Source organism: Gopherus evgoodei, chromosome 1 (genome assembly GCF_007399415.2).
Source record: "Gopherus evgoodei ecotype Sinaloan lineage chromosome 1, rGopEvg1_v1.p, whole genome shotgun sequence".
Classification (NCBI taxonomy): domain Eukaryota; kingdom Metazoa; phylum Chordata; order Testudines; family Testudinidae; genus Gopherus; species Gopherus evgoodei.
The window spans coordinates 133,195,623-133,222,817 of NC_044322.1; the positions used below are offsets into that span (position 1 = coordinate 133,195,623).

The 27,195-nt window shown below is 40.3% G+C and overlaps 1 protein-coding gene across 3 annotated transcripts in view; it reads left to right on the plus strand.

The window, feature by feature from the left end:
* The window catches only part of WWC3 (WWC family member 3), a 180,692-nt gene extending 153,497 nt beyond the window's left edge, over nucleotides 1-27,195 (plus strand). The window contains exons 12-23 of one of the 3 annotated variants that reach the window (XM_030572575.1): nucleotides 377-497; nucleotides 2,005-2,079; nucleotides 3,372-3,458; nucleotides 4,901-5,093; nucleotides 10,614-10,781; nucleotides 11,748-11,899; nucleotides 17,300-17,459; nucleotides 18,647-18,811; nucleotides 22,251-22,343; nucleotides 23,386-23,616; nucleotides 24,391-24,518; nucleotides 26,246-27,195. In XM_030572575.1, the coding sequence (XP_030428435.1) occupies nucleotides 377-497; nucleotides 2,005-2,079; nucleotides 3,372-3,458; nucleotides 4,901-5,093; nucleotides 10,614-10,781; nucleotides 11,748-11,899; nucleotides 17,300-17,459; nucleotides 18,647-18,811; nucleotides 22,251-22,343; nucleotides 23,386-23,616; nucleotides 24,391-24,518; nucleotides 26,246-26,312 (1,640 nt within the window). In that variant the 3' untranslated portion in view covers nucleotides 26,313-27,195. The remainder of the gene's footprint in view (nucleotides 1-376; nucleotides 498-2,004; nucleotides 2,080-3,371; nucleotides 3,459-4,900; nucleotides 5,094-10,613; nucleotides 10,782-11,747; nucleotides 11,900-17,299; nucleotides 17,460-18,646; nucleotides 18,812-22,250; nucleotides 22,344-23,385; nucleotides 23,617-24,390; nucleotides 24,519-26,245) is intronic. The other 2 variants (XM_030572584.1, XM_030572564.1) reach the window with 2 other exon arrangements.

Sequence of the window (27,195 nt, forward strand, 5' to 3'; positions counted from 1 at the left end):
TGGTTAAAAGGTAAATCCTACTATTAGGATATAGTGTGCGTATATATGCTGGGGTGGAGGCAGTTTAAGGCTTAGCCCATTGGTGGTGGCAGTTCTTTCAGAAATACATTGCATAATGATGAGATCAGTTTATATTTTATCTTGTTATGGAGAAATTAACCATTAACGTGCTTCCTAAATTCTTCAGCAAAGTAATTCCAATCCATTTTACGTATTTTTCTAAGTTGCAATAATGTTGCAGCATGTGTAATTGTATTTACATCAACAGTATGTTTGTTTGGGCAGTTTAAGAGATATTAAATTTGCTTTTTAAATAATGCATTGTGAGGGACTGCCTCGACCTGACACTTTCTTTAATTTTTTCCCTCCATTATAGCCGTAACTCTACGTGAAGACAGTGCAAGAAGGTCGGCAAGGCGAGCCAGGCGAGTCTCAGCATGTCTATCCGATTATTCACTGGCTAGTGACAGTGGCGTGTTTGAAGCTTTAAGCAAAAGGTCAGGTGTATAAATGCGCAATAAATTGGAAATGTCCTTTTTCTGCCACATAAAGTCTGCAAAAATAGTTTGTAAATTTCTAAAATAAGTATTATTTTTTCTTATTGGATACATGATAATGCCTAATACTTTATAATGTAAGAATATTAGGTTAAAATGCTTTAGAAAGAATGGAGGCTGGCTACATGCCATTCCACTGTCATTTTCACAGGTGTTAGTATGTCACTGCCACCTCTGTACCACTCCTGACAACCTATAAGATATTTTCCCTTGTACTTGTAAAATGCTGCTTTTTCCTCTTGCTGAATTATTTTGGCTGTTTCATCCTGTCCTAACACCTTTCTGATTTCAGCATCTATCGTGTATTTTATTTATATTTTATCAACATGAAAACAATATTTTACAAAATACTAATTACAGTTCTGGAAACAGAAGGGTAACAAAAATGACTAAAGGGAAGGAATAATTGACTTATGTGGAAAATTGTAAAACTAAAATGAATAGTTTGGCCAAATGATGATTAAGGGGAGGATGTATAACAATATACAAGTGTGTAAATTCTGTAAAACAGCAATCAAGGAGAGAATATCTGGGAAAAAATCATTTTAAAAGTGACATCTCTTGGACTGTGGAATAGTTTTTCCAGAGAAACTGTAGAAGGCCATTTCCTTGAATCATTTGACACTGGTCTAGTGTAACCACTGTAGAACATAGAGCTGAATTTCCTGCAGTGGCAGGAGCCTAGCTATGGGTACGTCTACATGGCAGTAATAAACCTGTGGCTGGCTTGTGTCAGCTGACTTGGGCTTGGGCTTCAGAGCTATAAAACTGCAGTGTATATGTTTGGGTTTGGGCTGGATCCCGGGCTTTGGAACCTTTCCTCCTCACAGGATCCCTGGGCTGGAGCTTTTATGGTCCTGCAGGCCGAACCCTGCTAGCCTGACTCATTGACTTTTATGGTCAGAAGGGACCATTATGATCATCTAGTCTGACCTCCTGCACAATGCAGGCCATAGAATCTCACCCACCCACTCCTGTAACAAACCCCTAACCTATGTCTGAGTTATTGAAGTCCTCAAATTGTGGTTTGAAGACCTCAAGCTGCAGAGAATCCTCCAGCAAGTGACTCGTGCCCCACGCTGCAGAGGAAGGTGAAAAACCTCCAGGGCCTCTGCCAATCTGCCCTGGAGGAAAATTCCTTCCCGACCCCAAATATGATGATCAGTTAAACCCTGAGCAAGTGGGCAAGACTCACCAGCCAGCACCCAGGAAAGATTTCTCTGCTGATGTGGGCCAGCCGTGGGTGTTTGCCTGCAATTTAGACATACCCTAGATTGCCTAATGAGCTTTTCCCATGTTTTCTGATTTGCAGTGTTTCAGGTCACAAAACAAGTCACAAAGCTTGTATCCATTTTTTTGCGTGTTAAATGGATATCCATTTTATTCATAAAATAAACCCCATCTAAATCAGCGTGTGGTTTACAGTTGGCTTTTTTTCCCCATGTAGGAATGAGGATGTTGAAGACCCTGTTTACAGTGATGTTGTTGCTAATGAAGAACCACAAATACATGTTGGATTCCTGTAAGTAATGATATTTGGGTTCTTCAGTGGATACTGCCCACCAGGATTCTCCTTCTAGGGTCTTATCTATTAAGCTTTGAACACTGAGGGCAGTGGTAGCTGGGTGTGGATATGAACCAGGCCCTTACTAGACGACATGCACCAACCACTGCAGTATATTAATACTACTGTCAGGTATTCCATTCAGTTCTCTCTACCTTAGTTGGCAAAGGCGCACTTGGTTTGCTGCGCTTTTTCATCCTTCCAGCTGTTTCCACGGTATCCTTTTCATTGTTTGGAATTCTTGTGTGAGTAAGATGATGAGGATTTGTCTCAGCACATGAGATCATCACCCTTTCTCTGGCCCCTTACTGTGACATAAGGCACAGTGGAAGACTGGTTTAAGGCTGCCTCCCACGTATCACCTTGCAAGCCCTGCTACTGCAGGGAGGGCTGGTCACAGCACACACTGCTGCAAGGATTTCACTGTCACTGTATGACAGCCATGGGCACCTAGACAGGCCACCAAGTCTGTTATGTCTGAGGCCTCTCAGCCTCTGGGGCAGTCCTCCACCTAGTCAGCGAGTTCTGCTCTGTGCCTCTAAGAGGTGCAGCACAGAATCTCATCTAATAGATTTAACTTGTTTGTTCAGTTTCCAAATTCATGTTGACATGAAAAAGTTAACTCTTATTTAAACAGTGCATGAATTAGCGAAAGAATGTAGACCATGGCAAACTGCAACTGACATTCAGATGTGTTTATCAATATAGTTACACTGGTACAACTCTTAGTGTGGATGCAGTTAAAGCAGTGTAAAGGTGCCTTGCCTCTGTATTAGATTATTCCCCTTCTCATATGAAAATCACTCTAGTGGCATAACACACCATCATGCTGATTCAACCTCATCTACATTAAGGTGGTTGTACTGCTCTAACTATAGCCATATAATGAAAGCAATAGAACTTTTGTGGATAGAAAGCCCCAGTTGTAGCTGAGGTTTGGCAGCGTGGGAGCAGAGATGGGATTTTTTTTTTGAATTTAATAGTACTTGATTCTTATATTGTTGGTTCTAATAGATTCTTTAGTGTAGTATTATAATAATACTGTTTCTCTTACAAGAACGTGATACCCAGAATCACATTGGATATCAACAGAGTTTTAGCTAATTTCATTCAACCCCATGTGCATAAAAGATTTATCTTATTCTAAACAGAGCTGTTTTTGTTCCTTGTAACGTTTTTATTCTTCCATCCAAATCTAGCAAGCCAAATACTGAGTTCTGCTAACTTACTCAGCCAATTTATTTTTTCAGGCATGATGGTGAAAGTGAATGTCTCCTAGTCCATGTGTTAGAGTTGAAGAACTTTACTGGTCCTGTTGTGAAAGAAGGCTGCAAAATGTAAGCTCAGATATCACCAAAGGTCTGATTATTACAGATTGTTGCTTATTTTGTTCCCCAGCCACAAATGTGTAATAAATCTGGCTAGATCCTGTTTGTATAAAATAGTCGAGTATTTGGGGAAGAATGAAAATTTGGTATGCTTTGATAGCCATCTAGTTTGGGGGGTGGAGGAGGGTTGTGTTAATATTCAGGGACATTAACAAGTGACCATTAAGGAAATAGTTCTCTTAGAGGCCCAATCATTGCAACCTTTATTCGCATAAGTAAGGATTTATGATGCTTAACTAAGTGTAATAATCCAGCTGTAAAGCCCAGGAGCACTGTGTAGTTCTGTAGGTTTTGCAGCTATGAAGACCATTTGGGATAGAATTAATAAATGAATTTAAACAAAGAAATTATCTGACAGAATTTCAGAATGAGGAATTATAGTCTCTCTATATCTGGTCTAATAGCATTACAGTTCATCCCTTCCATTTCTTTGCCACAATATATAGAACATATACCTACATTTATAATTAGGTGTATTTACAATATTTCTTACCCAGAGATACAGAAATTATATTTCTGTATTTAAACATCAGATGAAACTTAGCTGACAATATCTCTCTAAATTAATGATTAACAATAGGGACCTTGAAAATTCTGTTGTCTGGTTTTATTTCTGCCCAAAGAACTTGCCTGGAAACTTTGGAAAGTTGATGTACTGTAGAATTGTTATGACTGTAGTAAAGTAAATCATTCCAATGGGCTTCTTGATGTAACATAAGGCCTCTTGATCATAAAGCTTGTTCCTTCCCCTCTTGCCCCTCTCCCCAAAGCTACAGCTAAAAATAATTTCAAAATAAGTTGGGTCACTGTCCTATTGTTAGTCTGTGCCATACATAGAATACAAAGGTTTGGTTTTCTTGGGAATAGAAGGGGATGGTAAAGAGAAGGTGATCATCTTGTATTGTTCAGCGCATTGTCCTGTGTAATAAGAGAGGTTTTGATAGTCTCTGAAGAGAGCCATGTATAGTGAAAGTCATCTAGAAAGGTAGTGACTACTAATTTGGGCTTGGAGTTTCATTGGTGAAAGAAGCAGGTAATGGATTGTCAATCGTAAGGCACTCTCCGTGACTTTTTTTTTCTTCATCTCCTACCTAACTTTTCAGGCAAAACTCTGGGGAGGCACAACAAGACACAATAACAGTAGCTATATTGTAATGTCTCCGGGTTAATCAGTAGTGTTGGAAAGTGGAAGAACTGCTCAGCTTTGTGTTTTTCATTTAACGAATGCAAGACTAAACTCCCTTAATGAAGAGATGCAAGTGTGTGTCATGAATGCAGAAATTACATTTATTTTTATTGTTCAGTTTGATTTTTAGAAACTTAAAAAATAATTTGAACCTAGCTTTCTTTATTTCACTTGTGCTGGTTTGGGCTTGTTTTGCTGTTCCCAGACATGTTCGAGTTTACTTACCTCCACTGGAGTCAGGCACACCAACCACTTACTGCTCTAGAGCTTTGGAATTCCAAACGCCGTTAATATTTAATGAAGTTTTCCGAATCCCTGTGCATTCAAGTGCATTGAAATTAAAATCGCTGCAGCTGTATATTTGTTCAATTGACCACCAGCAGCAAGAAGAACTCTTGGTAAGTGGTCCATTTTTCCTGAAAAATAGTATGGTATTGTTAATAACAGTAACTTCTGTATCAGCAAAGGACACCAAGAAGGACTAATTTTTTTTCTTAAGCATAAGAGAAGTGTAGCTGGAATTTGAAGGGAGTGGTATGGAGCATCTCTTTGTATTAGTCATAATCAGGGCTATTTTTCTTTGTAGGTAACAAGAATAACTGATAGAATTGTTTGTTTGAGGTCTGTCTTGTAAACAAGAAGTACAGGCAGTCCTCGGACTTACGACACAATTGGTTCCTGAAAATTGTGGCGTAAGTCTAAATGTCATAACTCAGAACTACAGTCCACTCCATTGCGGGACCAAGCATCGTAAAGTCAAAACCAGTTGTCATAAATTGAATCAGGGTGTCAATTCAGAAGCAGTCATAAGTGCCGTTTGTCATAAGTCAAATATTGTAAAGTCGAGGACTGCCTGCAATTAAATATAATTTAAGGATGGGATTTTCAAAAGCCATTTTTCAAAGTCAGTGGGCTTGTGCTCCTCGTTCATTTAAGAATTTGTGAAAATCCCCCTTTAAATGTTTAAAAGAAATGAGCTAAAAGGGAAGAGTTACTGGTCTTGAAGAATGCCAGCATTTTAATATTACTTGCTGTATATTTGTGGTGTTACAGGCAGTCCTCGACTTTACAACGTTCGACTTATGATGAACGGCACTTACAGAGCTTCGGAATTGACACCCTGATTCAACTTACAACAATACTTTACGACGCTCGGTCCTGCAGTGGAGTGGGTTGCAGTTCCGATTTACAGTGTTTCAACTTACAATGCAATTTTCAGGAACCAATTGTCACAAGTCTGAGGGCTGCCTGTATTTCATCACTTTTTTAATGCAGAGCCTTGCTAAAATGAATAGAATGCTAGTGCCACCAATTCCTGTGAGACTTGGTAGATTAAGAATACTAATATATTATTACTTAGAAAATTATTGTGTTGGAAAAGGTAAAAGAATTATATAGTTGCTGCTGCCACCAAAGATTGACAAAATAATAGTTCAAAGTGTTGTATACAAACCATCCTTTCTTAGTGGCCTGAAAATGGATATTCTTACATACTCTTTCAGTTGTGAACTTGTCCTTCATACTCAGTGATGACCTCCTGTGTTGTCATTCCAAAAACTGTTCAAAGATGATGATCATGGCCTTCTTTCTCCATGCTTTTTATCCATGTATCATGTTCATCTTTCTCTGCCACCATTGATGCCTGTACCACCCCAGTTAGTGATTTTACCCACAGAAAAAATTCAAAACTCAATTCAGCCTTGATTAAACAAGAGAACATAAGAATAGCCATACTGGGTCAGACCAAAGGTCCATCCAGCCCAGTATCCTGTCTACTGACAATGGCCTGTGCCAGGTGCCCCAGAGGGAGTGAACCTAACACATAATGATCAAGTGATCTCTCTCCTGCCGTCCATCACCACCCTCTGACAAACAGAGGCTAGGGACACCATTCCTTATCCATCCTGGCTAATAGCCATTAATGGACTTAACCTCCATGAATTTATCCATTTCTCTTTTAAACCCTGATATAGTCCTAGCCATTATAACCTCCTCTGGCAAGTAGTTCCACAAGCTGACTGTGCGCTGTGTGAAGAACTACTTCCTTTTATTTGTTTGAAACCTGCTGCCCATTAATTTCATTTGGTGGCCCCTAGTTCTTATATTATGGGAACAAGTAAATAACTTTTCCTTATTCACTTTCTCCACATCACTCATGATTTTATATACCTCTATCATATCCCCCCTTAGTCTCCTCTTTTCCAAGCTGAAAAGTCCTAGCCTCTTTAATCTCTCCTCAGATGGGACCCGTTCCAAATCCCTAATCATTTTAGTTGTCCTTCTCTGAACCTTTTCTAATGCCAGTATATCTTTTTTGAGATGAGAAGACTACAGCTGTATGCAGTATTCAAGATGTGTGCATAACATCAATTTATATAAGGGCAATAAGCTATTCTCCGTCTTATTCTCTATCCCCTTTTTAATGATTCCTAACATCCTGTTCGCTTTTTTGACTGCCGCTGCACACTGCATGGATGTCTTCAGAGAACTATCCACGATGACTCCAAGATCTTTTTCCTGATTAGTTGAAGCTAAATTAGCTCCCATTGTATTGTATGTATAGTTGAGGTTATTTTTCCCAATGTGTGTTACTTTACATTTATCCACATTAAATGTCATTTGCCATTTTGTTGCCCAGTCACTTAGTTTTATGAGATCTTTTTGAAGTTCTTCACAGTCTGCTTTGGTCTTAACTATCTTGAGCAGTTTAGTATCATCTGCAAACTTTGCCACCTCACTTTTTACCCTTTTCTGTCAGATCATTTATGAATAAGCTGAATAGGATTGGTCCTAGGACTGACCCTTGGGAAACACCACTAGTTACCCCTTCTCCATTCTGAAAATTCACCATTTATTCCTATCCTTTGTTCCCTGTCTTTTAACTAGTTCTTAGTCCTTGAAAGGATCTTCTCTCTTATCCCATGGAGAGAGAAATTAAGAAATGTTCTTCTTCGAGTGATTACTCATGTGTATTCCACAGTAGATGTGCCTGCTCGCCACATGCACCTGTGTTGGAAGTTTTTCCCCAGCAGTACCCGTAGGGGAGCGCCCCTAGCAAGCCCTAGAGTGGTGTCTCCATGGCATGGTATAAGGGGTGCTGCATGCTCCTCCCACCCTCAGTTCCTTCTTGCCGCCAGTGAAGGTGCTTTGGAACTGCTCTGCTCCAGCTTTGCTGTAGCTTGTCCCCAGAACTCTTGTTCGTTCAGTGTATGTGACCTGTAGTTAGTACTTGATTAGTTTTAGTTTAGTTTAGCTAGTGCGCCCAGACCAGGGCATGCCCCGCTCCGGGGTTTTAAGTTGCGCGACACTTGTAGGAGCCCGATGCCAGTGAGTGATTCACACGTGGACTGTTTACACTGTTTGGGTGAAACTCATCTCAGCAATCGCTGTAAGATTTGAAAGTTGTTTAAGCCTCGAACTGAGAGAGAGAGAGAGAGACTTTAGGCTCCGGGCCATCCTCCTGGAATCAGTGTTAACCCTGACTCTGCGCTCCGAGTCGGCACCGAGATGTCGATGCGCTGCGCCCCTCCCCCCATGCCGTCTACTAGTCGGCACCGCTCCCTATCCATGGGGCATGTCAAGAACTGAGGGTGGGGGGAGCGCGCAGCTAAGTACACAGCTAGGGGCACTCCCCTATGGGTACTGCTAGGGGGAAAACTTCCAACGCCAGTGCATATGGAGAGCACGCATCCCTATTGTGGAATAGACATGAGCAACACATCTCAAAGAACACCAGTTCTTTTCTAACTGTCTTTTCTCCCAAGTAGCCCTAGACTTCACGGATATAGGAAAGAAGTACAGGTATGAAAGTTACTGTACAGCTTCTATCTTGAAGTCCTTGTTTGACCCAACTAATCTGTCTCTGACTGTCAGAGCTTTCTCCTGGAGGAATGTTTGTGCCTTTAAAAATACAAACGTCTCTAATAGGACCCTCCGCCTTTGATGTTTAGTGTCAGTATCTGCAAAAGATGTTTTTCTCTAGTATTGAGCCAAAATAAATACCAGCTGTGGAACACGGCAGTCCTGTTTTTGCTGATGCAACAAATATACCAAATGAATAGTGTCTTCCTTTATGGTATGCAATATTGACATAAATTGTGGCGGATATAACAATTTTATTTCCCAATATATTTTATTTTTGTTCATTTCAAAGTCATTTGTCCCTTGTCCTCTGTCCATCTGTTTAAACGGAGCCCCGGGGAACTTTTGGCATGGAAACACAATAAAATAAATACTTCACGTGTTTTCTAATTAACTCTTTTTTAAAAATCTGCTTAAAGTTAAATTACGATTTCTGAACACATTTACTAGCTTACTGTACTATTAGAGACACTTCTTCAGCCAACCTGTATTGTGAGAGATCTAAGCTGTACTTTTTACATAATTCATTTCAATGAAAGAGACCCCTGCTGGTATTGTCATAGCATAGAAATGTAAAGTCCCATTGCTAGCTAGATAAACGCATAAGTTGTAGATGGATGAATTAGGCTAAATAATTAAAACCCATACGTTTAGTTAGGATCACTTCATCCCTCTTTGTTGCCCCCTTGAATTTGGGGCATCAAAGGTGACTTACAAAGGAAACAAATTTTGTTTATACCCTATTTGGCTTCTTTATGATGTATAAGGAAAGCTTGAAAGTTTTGACTACTTGTTTTTTAGGGTTTGGCTACACTTGAAGCTGTACAGCGCTGGGAGTTAAGGCTGTCTTCGTACAACTGCAGGGAAAGCGCAGCAGTGTGGCCACACTGACAGCTACCAGCGCTGCAGTGTGGCCGCATTTGCAGCGGTGTTGGGAGTGGTGCATTATGGGCAGCTATCCCAGCGTTCAAATGGCTGCAACGTGCTTTTCAAAAGAGGAGGGTGGGGTGGAGTGTGACAGGGAGCGTGGGGGAGAGAGAGAGAGTGGATTTTTGGAGCTGACACTGTCAGCTCCCTGCCTTGCAAGTTCCGATCCCTTCCCCCACCCCTCTCATTCACTAAATGCAAATAGCCTTCAGACCAGATAAGCAGCTGCTCCCACGGATTCCTCCCCCCCCGCCCCCACCGTGCTGTTTCTCTCCTCAAGCAAACACTAGCTGTGGACATTCCCTGCCTGACTCTGCTCGAGCAAACAATTGCTGTGTTTGTTTTTTAGGTAAGCAGCTCCGGGAGCCCCGAGTTCACAACAAAACAAAGAGAGTTCTTTAGTTAAAAGCATTATGGGAAAATTCCGGAGGCCAGTTACAGCGTAATAACATTAATCACTGTTTACACTGGCACTGCAGCACCAGCACTGTTCTCTATATTCCTCTCGTTCATGTGGAGTACAACCAGCACTGTAGCCAGGGAGATACAGCGCTGTATGTGCCTTGCCAGTGTGAACGGAGAGTAAGTTACATCGCTGTAAAGCCACCACCAGCGCTATAACTCTCAAGTGTAGCCAAGCCCTTACATAGCAATATTCGTGCCCCTCCCACCTTCCTGTAAACCAGTAGAATTATAACATTAGAGAGATCTTGCAAAGGAAACTTGATTAACTGAGAACAGTAGTGATTTTTAGTCAGATTAATTTTTTTCATTAAAGACAATTTAACTCAAATATATGAATAAACACTTGAACGAAAAGCTGTCTTTGTAAAAAATTGAGCTGAGATTGCTAATACAGTGTCCAGTAAACCTCAGGAACATCAAACTTAGCAATTAGACTCAATTTAAAAACAAAACCCTTCTCTTTGGTAGGGATGCGGGGTGGGAAGAAAGTATTTTTTTATACATCATAAATATGCAAAACAAGGGAGACTTTATAATTTTTTTCCATTTCAAGTCACCCGTAAGGTGCACTATTTTGATGCAGTATTTCTATTAAATGGGACAGTTCTGTGAATGGGAAGCGTTATATTGTTTTCTTTGCTTATTTTGGCCTATCATTTTTACAGGGTATTGCTCAGATTAGCCTGGCTGATCATGAGAGTTCCACTGAGATGCAGCTTCACTGGTATACCATCCAGATATTCACTGGTTCAGACCCACAAAGGGTGAAGGACAAAAACCAGTGTGAAGAAAGCACTCCACAGAGTTCTGGAAATACAGCTACAGTGAAATCGGTACGGCCAGGAAGGAGCAGAATGTTTCTTCTATTATAATAGAATGCTAAATCATATGTGCACGGATAATCAAAGCAGAAGAAATGTGTGTCTTGAAAAGAAGTCTGATTTTTCCCTGCTAAATTGTTCAACTAATCTGCAGCATTTAGGCTACAGAAAATAGTCATCATACAAAATTTCAGAACCACTGAATTTTAGTAGAAAATATAGCTTTCCAATATGGGAGAGTGCTTTCTGTTCTGTTAATGATTTAAAAACCAATATTTTGAAAGTATTTTCTAAAACAGAAGTATTAAACTTATTTTTTCCAGTGTAAGGAACACTACATTGTAACTGGTTAATTCCTTTCTCTGAAAGACTATTAGTATTAGGCTGTGTTTTCTTCCGGTTGTATACGCTGATACTCCTCAAGAATCTGAAAATATCTTACATTTTGCAGTATCTTTAAAAGAAATCACAAATCTTACCCAGTTTTCCACACTTTGCTGGAATACAGGCTCAGATCCTGCAAGAACTTATGTGAGTGCTCAACCCTAATCCTATTACTGCTATTTAAAATAAACATAAAACATTCACCCTTTCCCAATGAAAGGCTTCCACCTCTTTGGGGAGTTCCAGTAACTGAACAGCATTTTTGTTTTGGTCACCCTCTTTGCTGGGCGGGATAGCTCAGTGGTTTGAGCATTGGCCTGCTAAACCCAGGGTTGTGAGTTCAATCCTTGAGGGGGCCACTTAGGGACCTGGGGCAAAAATTGGTTTTGCTAGTGAAGGCAGGGGACTGGACTCGATGACCTTTCAAGGTCCCTTCCAGTTCTAGGAGATTGGTATATCTCCAGTTATTACCTTTACCTATTACCTGGTGAATATAAAGTCATGATTCAGGTCACACTTCTTTTATTCTGAATATTCCATAAAAGCTAAGTGCTGGTTTAAGCTGTTCCGTTTGAAGCCCGTTTTCTCTTTCAGGATGCAGTGACAGCCCTTTTAGCTAGGACCACAGCTCAGCTGGAAGCAGTGGAGAGAGAGCTGGCGGAAGAGAGAGTGAAATTGGAGTACACAGAGGAAGAAATCCTAGAGATTGAAAGAAAGGAAGATCAGGCAGAAGCTGTATCAGAGAGGTAAAAATATTTAGGTTAAACCCTGATCAAAAAGAATTTGTAAGATCTTGGCTGAAGTTTACACTGGTTCTATCCTCAGATACAACTGTAAAAACAATAGACCTTACTCTGAGTTCTGCTCCCTGCCTGTATTCAGTGTATAAGATCATTATAGCCTATCATCACATTGAAGCAGGAAGGAACCCAGCTTGCCTCTCAGATCCCAGGTTGCATTTGCAGTGAAGGCAGCTAGGAAAGGGTTGGAAAATGTCTTTTTGTTACAAACTGAGTACATGTAACGTGGAGATATTGTGAAACAGAAAGCAGGGAACCCTGCAATGCCATTGTTGCAGTCACTTTCTAGAATGTAATTTGCACTTTAATTAAAATTCCTTTGTATTCATGAAGGGAAGTTCAAATAAAACTGCAAGTTGCAGAGGAAACAAAATTGAAATGTAGACAGTTCATGTCCTGACTTTGCAAACATCTACAATGTGTGTTCAGGATTGGGCCATACACATTTATGTGTTTAAATTGTTTATATATGACCTTGTACAAAAAAGAGTTCACACTATAAAAGGATGCATTTTCTGATGGAAGAGGGAGGGACGGATTGATTTTGTTATATATTAACAGTACCACAGTATTCTTTTCTCCTAACTACTCTCACTTGCAAGAAGAGCAAAAAGATCCAGTTCGGACACTAGAGATACAACAGTGCTATCAACTGGACAGGGTAGGAAATGTACAAAAATTAAGGACATTCACAACCCTGATTCCACAGAGCATTTTAATGAATTTTATAAAACCCCATAACTCTCCTGTAAATTGCAGCATGGGTGGATTACATTTGTCAGCAGAGTGTCGTCATGCTTCTGAGAATTTTCTTATTATGGTGATTCCTTTTTTAAATACTCAGCTAATCCTGAAATTATTCATATATAGAGTAACGTTTTCAGAGTGACTTAAGGGTTTAAGTTCTTACTGAAGATATGTTGTCCACATGGATTTCACTGTTGATACGCTTATACCCCATGTACGTGAGATTGGATTCTTTTTGCCAGCAGTGTCCATTTAGCCTGTATCAGCCCTAGATGTCCTCACACCCTCCATCTGGGGATATAAAGGGCAGAATGGGCCCAGCTATCCCTTAGTTCTTTCTTACTACCTGTGGCAGTGAGATGGAACCCCTGCAGTGTCCACATTTTCTCTGCACACCGAACTAGTGTTATTTATCTTAGTTAATTGCCTATTGGCAATATATATACTATAAAAGTTAATTACTTCTTAAATAAGATTCACATATGCTAGAAAACTTCAGTTAGACTAGCGATATGTAATAGAAATGTGGCAGAAGTGAAATCTCTAGGATTCAAGACCTATCTCTTGTACAATATTTTGATGTCTATTGACCAGCACTCCCACTGTCTACTGTGCAGGAGAGAGGGACACATTCCAGGGCAATGTTCCATTTGTCAATCTTTCTCCAAGTGCAGTCCTCAAGAGAGCAGTGTAGATCTCTTCAGACATTGAGTGGAAGACTACTGGCCTCAGCCACCTGGTCAGTCTCTCTCTGTTAGTGCCCAGAGAGCCAAGATTCCACCCTGAGCTCTCAGGCCCCATCTTCTCAGAGTTTTCATGTGTCCATCACTATCTTGGCATACTCTGACAGGCAGAAAGGAGCACCACCCACCTGTTCCTATCAATCCTATCCTGTACCACCTGTTAATTAAAAATGCCTTATTAATAGCGTTTACCTCAGCTCAAAGGGTAGAGTGGACTTTGTCCCTCATGTTCTCCTTGTACAGTGTTTCATAAGGACAGGGTCACTGTCAGGCGTCATTCCAAGTTAGTGCCCAAAGTTGTCTCAGTGTTTCATATAAACCAATCCATTCACCTCCCGTTTTTTTCCCCAAGCCTCACTTAGCCCCAGAGGAAGCCAACCTTCACACACTTGTAGTAAGAGCACTGTCTCTTTACATTGACAGGACAAAATCATTCAGGAACATACTTAGACTATTTGTCATCTTTGCAGGTAGAGCTAAAGGATATCCTGTATCCTTACAAAGGTAATCTAAGTGGATCTCCAACTGTATAAGGACATGCTAGGAGTTAGCCAGCTTAGATCTTCCTGATCATATTAGAATTTATTCTACTAGGGCTCAGGCATGTTCTGCTGCTTGTTTGAACAATGTCCCTGTACATGAAATTTGTAGGGCACTTTAAGCTTAGGCTGCAGATGGTGCAAGGGTATCTAGGGTGTAGGCATGGCTCCAATTGATCAGTGGCCAAAAGAGTCCGATCTGGTGCACATGCACCCCATACATGCAAGGAGTTGAATCTGTGTGAACAACCCATACTGAAGAACCAGTTACCGCAGGTAACTGACCATACTTTTCATTTTAAAAAATGACTGTCAGTATGAGCCTAAGCCTCATTGAAAGCCAGTGGGATTTAGGCTCCTATAACACTTAAGCACTTCTGAAAATTTTACTGAGTCCAGTATAGAAATTTATTGAAATAATTTTGAAGCCTATAAATGGACACAAAATTCTGATCCACATATCTAGTAAACTAAATTACCTAAAACTGGAAAGCCTGTGTATCAACTTGTGCATATTTCTGAAAACAACATTGCTATCAGATGTTTAGATTATCAGAGATTAAATATGACCAAAATTTTGAATTATTCTAACAAAAAGAGTACCTTTTTTCTTGAATTGTTACCACTTTTCTTGACTGCAGGTTTGTTACAACTTTTAATCCTCTCAGTTTCTTAGACAGCCATTCAGATTTAAGGACCTTCATACCAGACTTGCTACTTCACCTGTTAGTTATTTAATTTTTCAGCTCCATTCTGCTTTTACATCATTGCAGACTAATCTGTTCAGTTCTTTTGTGGTCCTAACGATATACCAGCCGCTAGAAAGTGCTAAAGGTGTCCAAAGTAAACCACGACTCTTTTTCCTGGCATATATTGCTATAGCAGGAGCCTTTCACCCTCTGCCACCCACAACTTTCCTAAATCAGTGCACACAGGACGTGGAGCCTAGAAATTCCCAGATAACCCATTTTAGAAATAGATAATCCGTCCAGATCTGGTTCTGAGGACTTCTCACAACTCAAAAATTTTGGTAAGATTTTGTTTGCAGTGGAGGACAAAATTTAGTATGCTGTTTGGGGAACAGGGGAATACCAAGAAGATTGTTATGGAGTAAAGTTAAACTGCATTTAATTGTCCTCAAAATAGAGTCTTTGCATAACCCATTCCATTGCTAAATTAAGGTAAGCAATTTCATAGAATTAAAGTGCAACATGCAGTCTGGTATGGTAGCACATATTAGCAAAACTTACTTTATTAACAGGGCAGAACTTGCCCAGAGTGGACATAGTGGAATCTCTGGCCTCTACCATATTGGTTAAAACAAGTTCCTCTCTATTTTGAGTGACTCATCTGGGCATGGACTTCAAATGGCAAACTCATGAGATCATGCTTCTGTTTTATAAGCTCACATAGCTTTTTCTGTTGTTAGCACTTGATATAGTATTTGCTTCTCATTCAGATGTATGAGTCTCAACATTTTGCTGCAGGTGTGCAGAATGGGGCATCATGTCCATGGACAAATTCTACATAAAAGATTTAATCCCTTGTGGCACATTCCCTAGATGTTCTAGAAATGAAAGAGACAGTCAGCTTCTCTATCCTGAAAAGATGCCTTTAGCAGCTGCATTCAGACTTTCTTTGCTGTATGCAACAGTGAAGATTTTTGCTTTTTTTCCCCCTGGCTTTTGAAAGAAGGGCAATTCAGCAGTTAGTACCTTAAATATGTTGACATGCATTGACCTTTGTCTTTTATATATGAGTGAAGAACATAGCGGATAGGTGGTATGAGTTCCAGGGTTGTCCATTTTTGAAACTCATTGTGAAATATGGGAGGAGGAGAGATGTCAGTGGTCTGCAAGGGACATATGGGCTGATAATCCCAGTTAGATCTGTTTTAAAGCTGCATCTTCTCAAGAGTCAGTAAGTGAACAACTTATTTTAGTATTACTGTTTTTGCATCAGAAAGATGTGCAGGTTACTGGCTTTGTCTTGTAGAAACAATTTTTTTTTTGCCTTTCCTACCAACAAATTAGCCATACAGGTTAGTCTTTAACTTCATTTTCAAAACTAGGACCTCCTTTTGTGTAACAAGTACTTTTTTAGTCTCACCTCCTGGAATGACCCACTTTTAAGAAAAGAAACCTCTTTTGCCGATGTCAAGAATAGTTTAGGCCCTTAAATATTGCTTATCCATTTTTCTTTTTGCTTGGGCTTGTATTCAAAAGATATTTTTAGGTTAGGGTTGCATTGTCTTAGATAAAAAAGTTGCATGAGGAAGGCTGTTTCTTTATGCAGTATATGATCAACCTGTATGTATTGATGCAGAAAATCTCAGCAAAAAACACTGTGGCTGGACTTTAAAAAGTGACTGCATAATTGTAGTTCTAGTAACAATACTTATAGATATTCAAGGTAAAATAATGACATGGGCAACCAAATCTCCTACTATCGGATGTACATTGCAAGCATCAGGAATGGTCCAACCTCCAACTGGGTAAGGGTCTGCTGCTGGAGGCGTTATACCAGATTAAGTGTACCAACAGCCTGATCTGGTATAGCTCTATCTATTTAAGAAAAGGAGCAGGTCCCAGAAAGGTGGACCTGAACCATTAAAAAAAATAAACATGAAAAGTGTGTTCTCCAAAACCAGCTACGTGGTGTGATGAGTTCCTCGGGTACTGCTTTGTAGAACAGAAAACCAACAGCGAGATTTTATACAACCCTCCCATTGCCCACTTTATACAGAGTCTTGATATTGAATATCGCATCACAAAATGCCCTCATAAATGACATAACTAAAGAGTTCTGTATTCTTCTGCCTTTTAATTACACCATGTTCCTTTCTTTTCATGTTATAAGAGATTTTAAAAAGAGGAACTGGCCACTTCCGTTATGGTTTTCAGAATTTTGAATACCTTCAGTTAGTGCTCCTCTTGCTCTTCTGTTTTACAAGCTAAATAATCAAGTCTTTGCAGTCTTTTATTTTATACATCACTGTTTTTCATGCTGTTAGTTTGTTGTGTGTGAGAGGCCTTTTGTCCTTTTATTTATTTTAATGCTCTTTTCAAGGCTGGGTAGTGACTTTCTGGGAGGACTAGAAAAGCTGCTTCCTTCATGAAAGAGTTGAAATTGATTGCTTGTCTGTGTACCTTTAGAGGTCCAAATAGAATAATCACCTCACTGAAGTGGAATGAATCAGAACTGCAGGAACAAAATTTTTGAAAAGGCAAATTATCCTTGAAATTCATTAACATGGCACATATTTTTGCACAATTCCATCACATTTCTTAGAGTTCCTTGAAATGTTCTGTCCTTAGGAGTTGGCAAGCAGAATCTGTTGACAGTGGATGTAGTAATTGCACTCAGACCAGCCCACCTTATCCAGAGGCATATTGTGGAGATTCGTTACGTGGACATACGTTTGCAGTTCAGGCAGGTCAATACAGTTCTGGGAAAGTGCAGCCTCCGCCCCTAAAGGTAAGTAGAGAAAACACTGTGCTCTTGAAGACTGGCAAATGCCTAGCACTCTGCGCATTACTTGCACTAGCTGAACTCGTGTTATCATGTGATCAGAAAATAAAATCAGAGCTGCATCGAAAACCCTGACACATTGTTGTCTACAATGCTGAAAATCATAATCTGTATTGAGTTGTTAAACTTACTTTTGAGGGAAAACTGCATGTTTTCTCTTAATTTTATTTCTTCTTATTGGATACTTGCCCAGTTTCTTGTTGAACAGAATCACGTTGTCAACTCATAAGATGAAATATTTTTGCTCCTACATAATGAGTGAGTAGGGACTGTGTTCCCTAGAAGTGTTGTAGAGAAGGCCATCCCCAAATGCAAGTACTCATACCAATGTCACATTCATGCAAGATTTTTAAAATGTAAAAGCGGAAAGATTAATTTTGTTACCTTGCTTTCACTTTGTTAAAATAAACATAGCTGGTTTTCAGACCAAATCTGGTGTATTGAAGGCTGTATGTCATTTAAAATGTTTTGTTTGAGGAGTTAAGACATGGAGCAGGTCCCCAGTTGTGTAAATCAGTGCAGTTTTGCATTTATTTACACCTACTGAGGATCTGGCCCCGTCAGAGTGTGGTACACTATTCAGTGTCACATTGTGAATGGGCCAGACTGAACAGTTAAGTGAACCATCTAAAAATTTGGAGGGTTGGTTCAAAGCTTATATGTTCAGGTTCTCCAAATGCTTTGAGGTTTTTCTGTGATATTCTCAAAAAAGTTTCCTGGTTCCCTGTGACTGACTTCTCTCTACCTTTGTAATAACTTAGTTGTGGAGTTGCTCCCTTCACCAGAATCAGCACAGTTTTCTGAAAAGTGATTTAGTTCTTTCCAGCGACTGAGATAAGAGCTTAGGCAGATGTCCGGTCCAGCAGAGTGCCTGTGCTGTTTGGTGATGTGGCTATAGGATGCTACATGTTAATCTCCTGATGGTTTAAGGCCCAGCAGAAAGTCTGTTAGCACTTGCAAACCAGTCCCACTATCTTGAATTGTATGGTTTTAGAATTATGGTTTCTTAATTGAGAGATGATTCATGAACTGGACATATTAATTAAAACTAGATCATAACTTGGCAAGTTTTTCTGCTTTTGGTGTAGAAGAGATCATTGGAGTAAATGTACTGTTTTGGGCTGTGATTCTAGGTGGATAAAGAGACTAACACAGAAGATCTCTTTCCAGAAGAAGTTGCTATTCTTCCAAAAGAGAGAACCTGCCGCAGGCCTCGTGGTTCTGCTTTTGTTCGTAGTACCACTATTGTTCGATCACAAACCTTCTCACCTGGAGCACGAAGTCAGTATGTTTGCAGAGTGAGTAAAATTTTTTTGTGGTTTTATGTTCAGAAACAGAAAGTGTATTAACGTGCTTTTTTAATACTTACAACATATTTACAAGAATCAATATCTATATATTTTTAAAGTTAAACCAAAAATTCTGCATTGCATTAAAGAATTATCACTGGAAAGAGTTCATTGATAAGAACTTAGTTCTCTATAAAATATTAAGAATTAAATGATAGTCTTTTAGAGTCTTATGATAGATACTGCTGACCTCCATAACATAACTCTCTTCTTTGGTTTTTGTCTGTTTGATGTTTAGTATAGTGGAGATCTGATCCTTGTTGAGAATTCCTTCTTGCTACATAATACAAATAACAACTCACATAGCAGCCACCTGACACGCCTTGAAAATGCATTCTTATCTCACTCTGCTAGAGGCTCAGATAAAATTGCTGCACATTTCTATCCGAAGTGAAGCACTATGTAATGCAAGATACTATTTTATTATATATTGTTTAAAGCAGGCATCTCATTGAATCTGAAAAGCTAGTAATTTAGTGACATTGGTGTAAGTGGGGAAATGGTCCCGCTATTGTGGGGAAACTTCCCTGGATTATACCCTACCCTGGTGGAATTGGCTAGCAAAAGATCTGAGTCCTCACTCTCACTTAGGATGACCAGATGTCCTGATTTTATAAGGACAGTCCCGATTTTTGGATCTTTTTCTTATATAGGCTCCTATTACCCCCCACCTCTGTCCCGATTTTTCACACTTGCTGTCTGGTCACCTTACTCCCACTCCCTCTATACAGAGACCTGCCTTATCTCCCCTTCCACTCTCCTGTGCGGCAGAGTTCCGTAACCCCAATAAGGCTGGGCCCAGGATTCCTAGGGGGCTCGACCCCCAGTCCTATTGTGTTGACATAGGACCAAGGCTAGGGTGCCCCATGCTGGGGTGCTCTCTCTGCACTGGTTGCTTCCTTGACCCACTGGTCATTGCATATAGTTCAAAGTAAATACAATTTTATTAAACAGAACTAATTAAAAAAAATTAGGAAAAATATGGGAAAGGTTAAAGGAAAACATGTAGCACTGCCCCGAGAGGACTAGGGAACCACAAGTAGCTGGAGCTGGAATGTAAGAGAAAGTCACAGTCTTCCTCACATGTCCATAGGGTGACCAGGTGTCCCGATTTTATAGGGACAGTCCTGATATTTGGGGCTTTTTCTTGCATAGATACCTATTACCTCGCACCCCCGTGCCAATTTTTCACACTTGTCCAAGGCCGCCTGCCCAGGCTGTGCTGTGGTGATACCGTAGCTCTGGCAATGGCCACACACTCTCAGGCTCTAGGCGGCAGGACCCTTCTTCCCAACATCAGCTCCCCCCGTCAGGGTTATGATTCCCCCTCCCCCACACACACACTCCGGCCTGCAAGATCTCTTGGCTGGGGACATCTCCCTGTGCTCAGCCTGCTGCCTGGGGTTCCTCCTCGCTCTCCTCAGCTGCTCACCGCACCCTGCTCCACTTTGCCTCAGCACTGCTTTTTGGGCTGCTCCTCTGGGCCACTCTGCCTGCTGCTGTTCTGCTCCCAGCTCAGCTCTGCTCCCTGGGGCTTGTCTACATCAGAAAGTTGCAGCGCTGGTGAGGGAGTTACAGCGCTGCAACTTTGAAGGTGTACACATCTGCAGGGCACCACCAGCGCTGCAACTCCCTGTTTGCAGCGCTGGCCGTACTCCCGTTTTGTCTCGGGTGTAGAGGAAGCGCTGGTAATCCAATGTAGACACTTACCAGCGCTTTTCTTGACCTCCGTGGAAGGAGGAAGCCTCTGGTAATCAAGCTGGTCTCCTTTCCCGGTTTGCTCTCTCGTTCCCGGAACCCCGAGCAAGCAGGTCTCCTTCCCTGCGGTTTGCTGGGTGGCTCCGGGAACGCGAGAGCAAACCGCGGCGAAGCTGGTCTCCTTTCCCGGTTTGCTCTCTCGTTCCCGGAACCCCGAGCAAGCAGGTCTCCTTCCCTGCGGTTTGCTGGGTGGCTCCGGGAACGCGAGAGCAAACCGCGGCGAAGCTGGTCTCCTTTCCCGGTTTGCTCTCTCGTTCCCGGAACCCCGAGCAAGCAGGTCTCCTTCCCTGCGGTTTGCTGGGTGGCTCCGGGAACGCGAGAGCAAACCGCGGCGAAGCTGGTCTCCTTTCCCGGTTTGCTCTCTCGTTCCCGGAACCCCGAGCAAGCAGGTCTCTTTCCCTGCGGTTTGCTGGGTGGCTCCGGGAACGCGAGAGCAAACCGCGGCGAAGCTGGTCTCCTTTCCCGATTTGCTCTCTCGTTCCCGGAACCCCGAGCAAGCAGGTCTCCTTCCCTGCGGTTTGCTGGGTGGCTCCGGGAATGCGAGAGCAAACCGCGGCGAAGCTGGTCTCCTTTCCCGGTTTGCTCTCGCGTTCCCGGAACCCCGAGCAAGCAGGTCTCCTTCCCTGCGGTTTGCAGGGTGGTTCGGGGAACGCGAGAGCAAACCGCGGCGAAGCTGGTCTCCTTTCCCGGTTTGCTCTCGCGTTCCCGGAACCCCCCTTGAAGCCGCCCAACAGCGCTGCAGTGTGGCCACATCTAACACCACTTGCAGCGCTGGTTGCTGTAAGTGTGGCCACTCTGCAGCGCTGGCCCTATACAGCTGTACTAATACAGCTGTAACAACCAGCGCTGCAAAATTTTAGATGTAGACATGGCCCTGGGCTGCTTCTCTGGATCTCTCTGGCTCTGGCTGCCGCTCTCCTTACCTTTGCCCCACTTTGCTTCTAGAAGCTCACAGAGAGGGGTGGGACTCTGGGCTCCTGACTCACTCATTGGCCTGCCTGCCCTGTCAGTCAGGCTGACCTGGAGCATTGGCCTCTCCCCATTGGCCCTGGGGAGTGTCTGTCTCAGGGTCTTGATTTCTCGTTGGCCCTTTCTTTTGATACTGGGAGAGAGCTAAAAAACCCTACTAAGTTTCAGTAAGAGGCCAAGAGCCCTTTACATTGGCATGAATTACCGTTGATGTTGCGCTCCCTGTCAGTACCCAGCTCTGGCTGGGAAAGCTAATCATCTAACCAGCGGACCAAATTGAGTGATGAATCCTGGTCACATGCCGCCACCTTGCAAACATGCTGAGAAGAATGGCTTGTTATACACAACAATAAACCACTTTTGGTGGTAGATCACTCTTGCTAACCACAACAATCTGTTGGCAATTTAAAAAGAAACATAGTGAAACATGCACCATCTTTTAACAACTAAACATTGTTCAGAAACTGCACAATAGAATTTTTTTAAAGTGAAGGCAAGTATGAACTTATGATGCAATCTGAGAACTTTTGTCCATTAATGTAAGTAAATCCCAAGTGTCCTATAAGAGTATTCTGTTGTCTTTTTATCCAATTGTAACATTTTTTATTCCAAAGCAGCCATGAGTAAATGTCCCTTTATGTTTAATATCTTTTCTAAACAGCTGTATCGTAGTGACAGTGACAGTTCAACCCTTCCAAGGAAGTCACCCTTCATCCGCAATACATTGGAAAGGCGTACTTTGCGCTATAAGCAGGTATACTACAGTATATGAGCATGTGGATTTTTCTCTGCTGAGATCTTCTTTACAAACTGAAGCAGCAGTACTTTGACCTCGATTTCAAGGTGTATGTTAAGACAATTTTTATGAAGCATCTGTTACTGTAATGTAATAAATTAATTGAGTTTTTTAGGAGAGGAGACAGATATTTGAGATACAGTCATAAACAACTGCAAAAACTTGCCGATCACCTAATGACCAATTTAAATAGATACTGATTATGGATTGGTTTAATTATCCAGTGTGTTAAAACACTATGGGTAAGACTGTGCGTGGCTGCATACCCATAAAGTGTAGTGAGACCAATTAGAAATCCCTGTTACAACCCTATGTGATCCACCTAGACCTTGGTCCTAGGTGTTCAGGAGTAAGCAAGGCTAAGTACCCTTTAGTCTCTTACCAGAGCAGGGGGGCAGGGAGTTGTGTGGGGCCTTGGTTTCATCCCTCATATTTGATGACCAGTGCATCTGATCCAATGTGGGAGGTGTTACAAATTATTGCTGGAAGAGATAAGTAAGAAATTGCTACTGCCATCAGAGCAAGGAGGAAGCTTGGAAGAAATTTTTACTCAGGATGTGTCTCTTGAGTCACAATGCATTTTGGGTTTACTCCCGAGTGGTGTAGTTTGTACACCACCCTTTGCTGAAAGCTATTCCTGAAGTCATCATTTAACAGTAAGAATTTCATGATGGCAGCGGAAGGTATGTAAAATAAGAAAGTTTGGTTCACAATCCTATAAATAATGTATAGACTAAGACATCTTACCAAGAAAAGGTGGTTAGTTTTTTTAGACCAAAATTTGGATCTACCATCAAACATGAATTGAAATAGTATACCTAATGTATAAAATATGTTTAGTCTTGTCACAGTGAGATTGGTACGTTATTTCCAAAACTTCCAGTGCCAGAAGAATTAAAGGCATACATGAAATGTCTGCCTTAATCAACTAAGAATATATCAATATAACATGTTTTGAATAACATCTGTTGTGTGTTTTATTTGAATTATAATAACCCAGCAGTCCTGTAGATCTTCTTTGGCTGAGCTTATGGCAAGGACATCCCTAGACCTGGAGCTGGATCTCCAGGCATCCAGAACTAGACAGAGACAACTGAATGAGGAGATATGTGCTTTGAGAGAATTGAAGCAACGTCTGGAAGATGCCCAACTCAGGGGGCAAACTGATCTTCCCCACTGGGTCCTTCGGGACGAACGATTCCGAAGTTTGTTGAAGGAAGCAGAGAAACAGGTATGGTTTCTTGGGCTGTACATTGGGCATACTCAGAACCCATGATTAAAGCCTGGTTGTGCTGAAGTTAAATGAATGGAACTTCATAATGTTACATGATTTCAAATAAACAGTTTCACCCTGGATACCCTTGTTGTTGCCCTCATGAAAACATCATTTCATTGATTATTATTGAATACCCCACTGGTGACAATTGCTGGAGGATGGAACTGTTTAATGTGTCCGAGATGTTAAAACTCTCCATCAAGAGTTTGATTTTTGTGGTATTTTAAAAGCATTTTCTGATATTGCTGTAAGTTATAGATATTGAGTCGGGGAATCACAATGCATTTTTTTCCCCATAGGCCTCTGGATGAATATCCACTGATTTGATATTTTATCTTACATGAGAGTTCTGCAAAATCTCCTCTTACTGTGTATGCATACTGTAATTCCCATTGATGGGAAAGGGAAATGTAACAAAGCATGCTGGGGCAAATCACTACAAAAAATTGCCATTGGATTTTCATTGCCCACATAGAGCAGACATCATCTCTAGCTTACGGTCTCATTTGAAAGATGGAAATATAGTAAACTACATGGAATTTAACACACCTTTCTCAGGAGCCATAAGGACTGAAACAGTCCTGTGGCTCTGAGGATTCTAGCTATTTCGGACCTTGTGCTTGGCTGGTTTCATTGAGATGAAGTGGGAAAGCACATTATTTAACCAGATGTCTTGGTTTCCTAGTGTTTCCAGCTATTCATTTTTAGTTTGGTTTTAATACTTTTCAGACAAGACAAACCAAATTTGAACATCACCAAGAACAAGTAGCTGAAAAAATGCTAAAGAAAGCATCCAAAGAAGTATACCAACTGCGTGGACAGAACCAGAAAGAACCTATTCAGGTGCAGACGTTTCGGTAAGCAATAACATCTGTATTGAAAATAGCACATGTTTAATCCTTACAGGTCTTTGTTGGTTTTAATGTACTAATGTTTTATTATAGTAGCTCCAAACCACCTAGCTTCATTGTGTAGTGTCCTATGTATCTATAACCTTTACTTAGATATTGGTGTGGGCCTGTCTTCATTAGAGTGCTTTTCTTTTGAGCAATTTATGGTACAAAGACTAAAAACCAAAGTGAAGAAGCGCTGTCACCCAACGTGCAAATAAAAAAAATGCTGTAATACAAAAAGAGTCTCTCTATATTTATGTACACATATTTTTAGGCTATAATTCTAATTAGTGCAGCTGCTAACACTGCCATATGCTTTGGGCTCCAAGCTCACATGGTTTAAGTTCCCCAAGAACAAGTTGCATCCTTATATGCATGGTTAATTAGTTAATGTTCTATATGTACTCTAGTAAATAGCATTCTACCCATAACTGTTCTTTCTTACTATTCCAACCCCAGTCTTGTTTCCCAACTGCTCTTTCCAAAAATCTCTGTGCTTGGTATCCTTCCTCATCTGCAGCTGCTGCTCCTTATAGTTCTTACGTCAAATATACAGTTTTAAACTTTGCTTACCAGTGACTTTGGTAAATATTAACATGCATTTCAGATGATGATTTTTCTGATTTTTAGTATTAAAATAGCAGTTTATTTTGTCCATTCATATGTATACGCTATGTCGTAAAGTGTTTAAGTGTAAATGCTTGCAATGCAATGACAGTGTAGAAAACACAGCTAGTGTCTCATATTAGGCAGATGTTCACAGAATGCTTTGGTTGTTAGAATCTCTTTTCATTGAGTGATTATTCAAAAAATGGTACGATAATGGTAACAGGAAAGCTTAAGTGAAAAAAAAATCAGGATTTTAATTTCATTTTTCATTTGGGAGATGCTGTCAAAAATCCCTTTCTCCTAGGCTGACAAGCAGGACATCAGGAGAGCAGAAATTGCAGGGTTGGTTTCTGATAGCTCTCTAATTACTGCAATAGTGGCTCCAACTTAAATGCTGCATATTGGGGAACACAAGGCAGGAAGGAAATAAATCAGATATATGGGCTGATATGTGGAGATGAAACCATGGATAGTTTCTGCTATGGGATAAAAAAGTGGGAAGAATAACAATGTTCTTATTTCAAGTATGAATGTATTCAGAAATAGACAGTTACTTTCTGAATCTGTCAGTAAAATCTGAAACAGTACAGTTTTGTTCAGTGAAGAGGAACTATGCAAGGCTTAGCCAATGTGTAGAGCCTTGTGTGGTTCTGTGTACTATTGAGCATCTTTCATCCAAAAAGTAATAGTGTCTATGGTTCGTATTGTCAAGGAATTTCTGTATTCCCCCTTCAGTTCAATCCTGTATAGCTAGTAGTGGATACTAGTAGTGCTTTTTTTGTTTCTTCCAAAAGACTGATTCTGTGATGCTGACCTCCTTTGCAAAGCACTTTGAGAGCTACTGATGAAAAGTGCTATATAAGAGCTGGGTGGCATTTATTATTATTTATTTATTATAACTATACAATATGGGCCTGGTTTACTATGTTTATAAACATCTCAATAAATACTTGATCTGAAGAATTTAATAATAGCTAAATAAAGATTGGTACAAATTCAGTTTCTTGAAATGAAAGTCTGTGTGTATATATATATATATATTTGTTTGACAGCCTTTTTATATCTATTTTTTTCAATAACAGAGAGAAGATAGCATTTTTTACAAGGCCAAGGATTAACATACCTCCTCTGCCAGCTGATGACGTGTAACATGTTGCATTGTAAACATGAAGTATTTATCTGTCTGTTTTATTTTAATGGAATTATTAGACTAGCTAAATTTCTTTTTAAAAGTTTGTGCAAAACCTATTAATATACACCTTTTGTAAAAAATAAAAACATAAAAAAGTAAAAGTAAAAATATATATAAATAAATAAATATATATATATATATACACACACACACATACACATATATATATATATTTTATAATAGTGACTACAACAAGGCTTGGTTTTTCCTTGTTGTGAAATTGACATCTCTGAAGACAACTTATTTTATAAAAGATCAGCTATCCTGTTAAGAGTGTGTACAGTTTTTATGCTGTTTTATTTGATTTAAAGGCTGGAAGACAGAAACAAAGTGAGTTCAGGCAAATTCACTGTATTGTAATTTATTTATAGCACATTTTTCCTTGAAGGAAAATACCTACTTTAAAATGTATTTTAAGACTGAAATTTTGTTCTTCAGTATTTGTCATACAGTAGAATGGAACCATTGAGCTGGTTTTGTTTCTGATACCTGAAATGAAAATACTATGTTCTAAATTTGTCACTTTTATCAGCTTTACTATCTGTATCTTATAATGTAAATTGTATTCTTTAGCACTGTCTGTGTTATAGCAAAATATTATCACCTGCAGTGTTTTTAATACTGATTAAAAATGCCATTCAACATTGCAGAACTCATTTGCATGTTCTTACTGTGCACTAATAGATTGTTCTCATTTCAGTTGTGTTTAATATATCTTTATATTTTTAACTAGATTCTCAGTTTAAACGGAGGGAAGGAAAAGGGTAGCAGGTCTTTGTTTTGCTTTGATTTAATAAAGATGGAAATGGGGCAGGGGCGAACTTGCCATATTAATAAAAC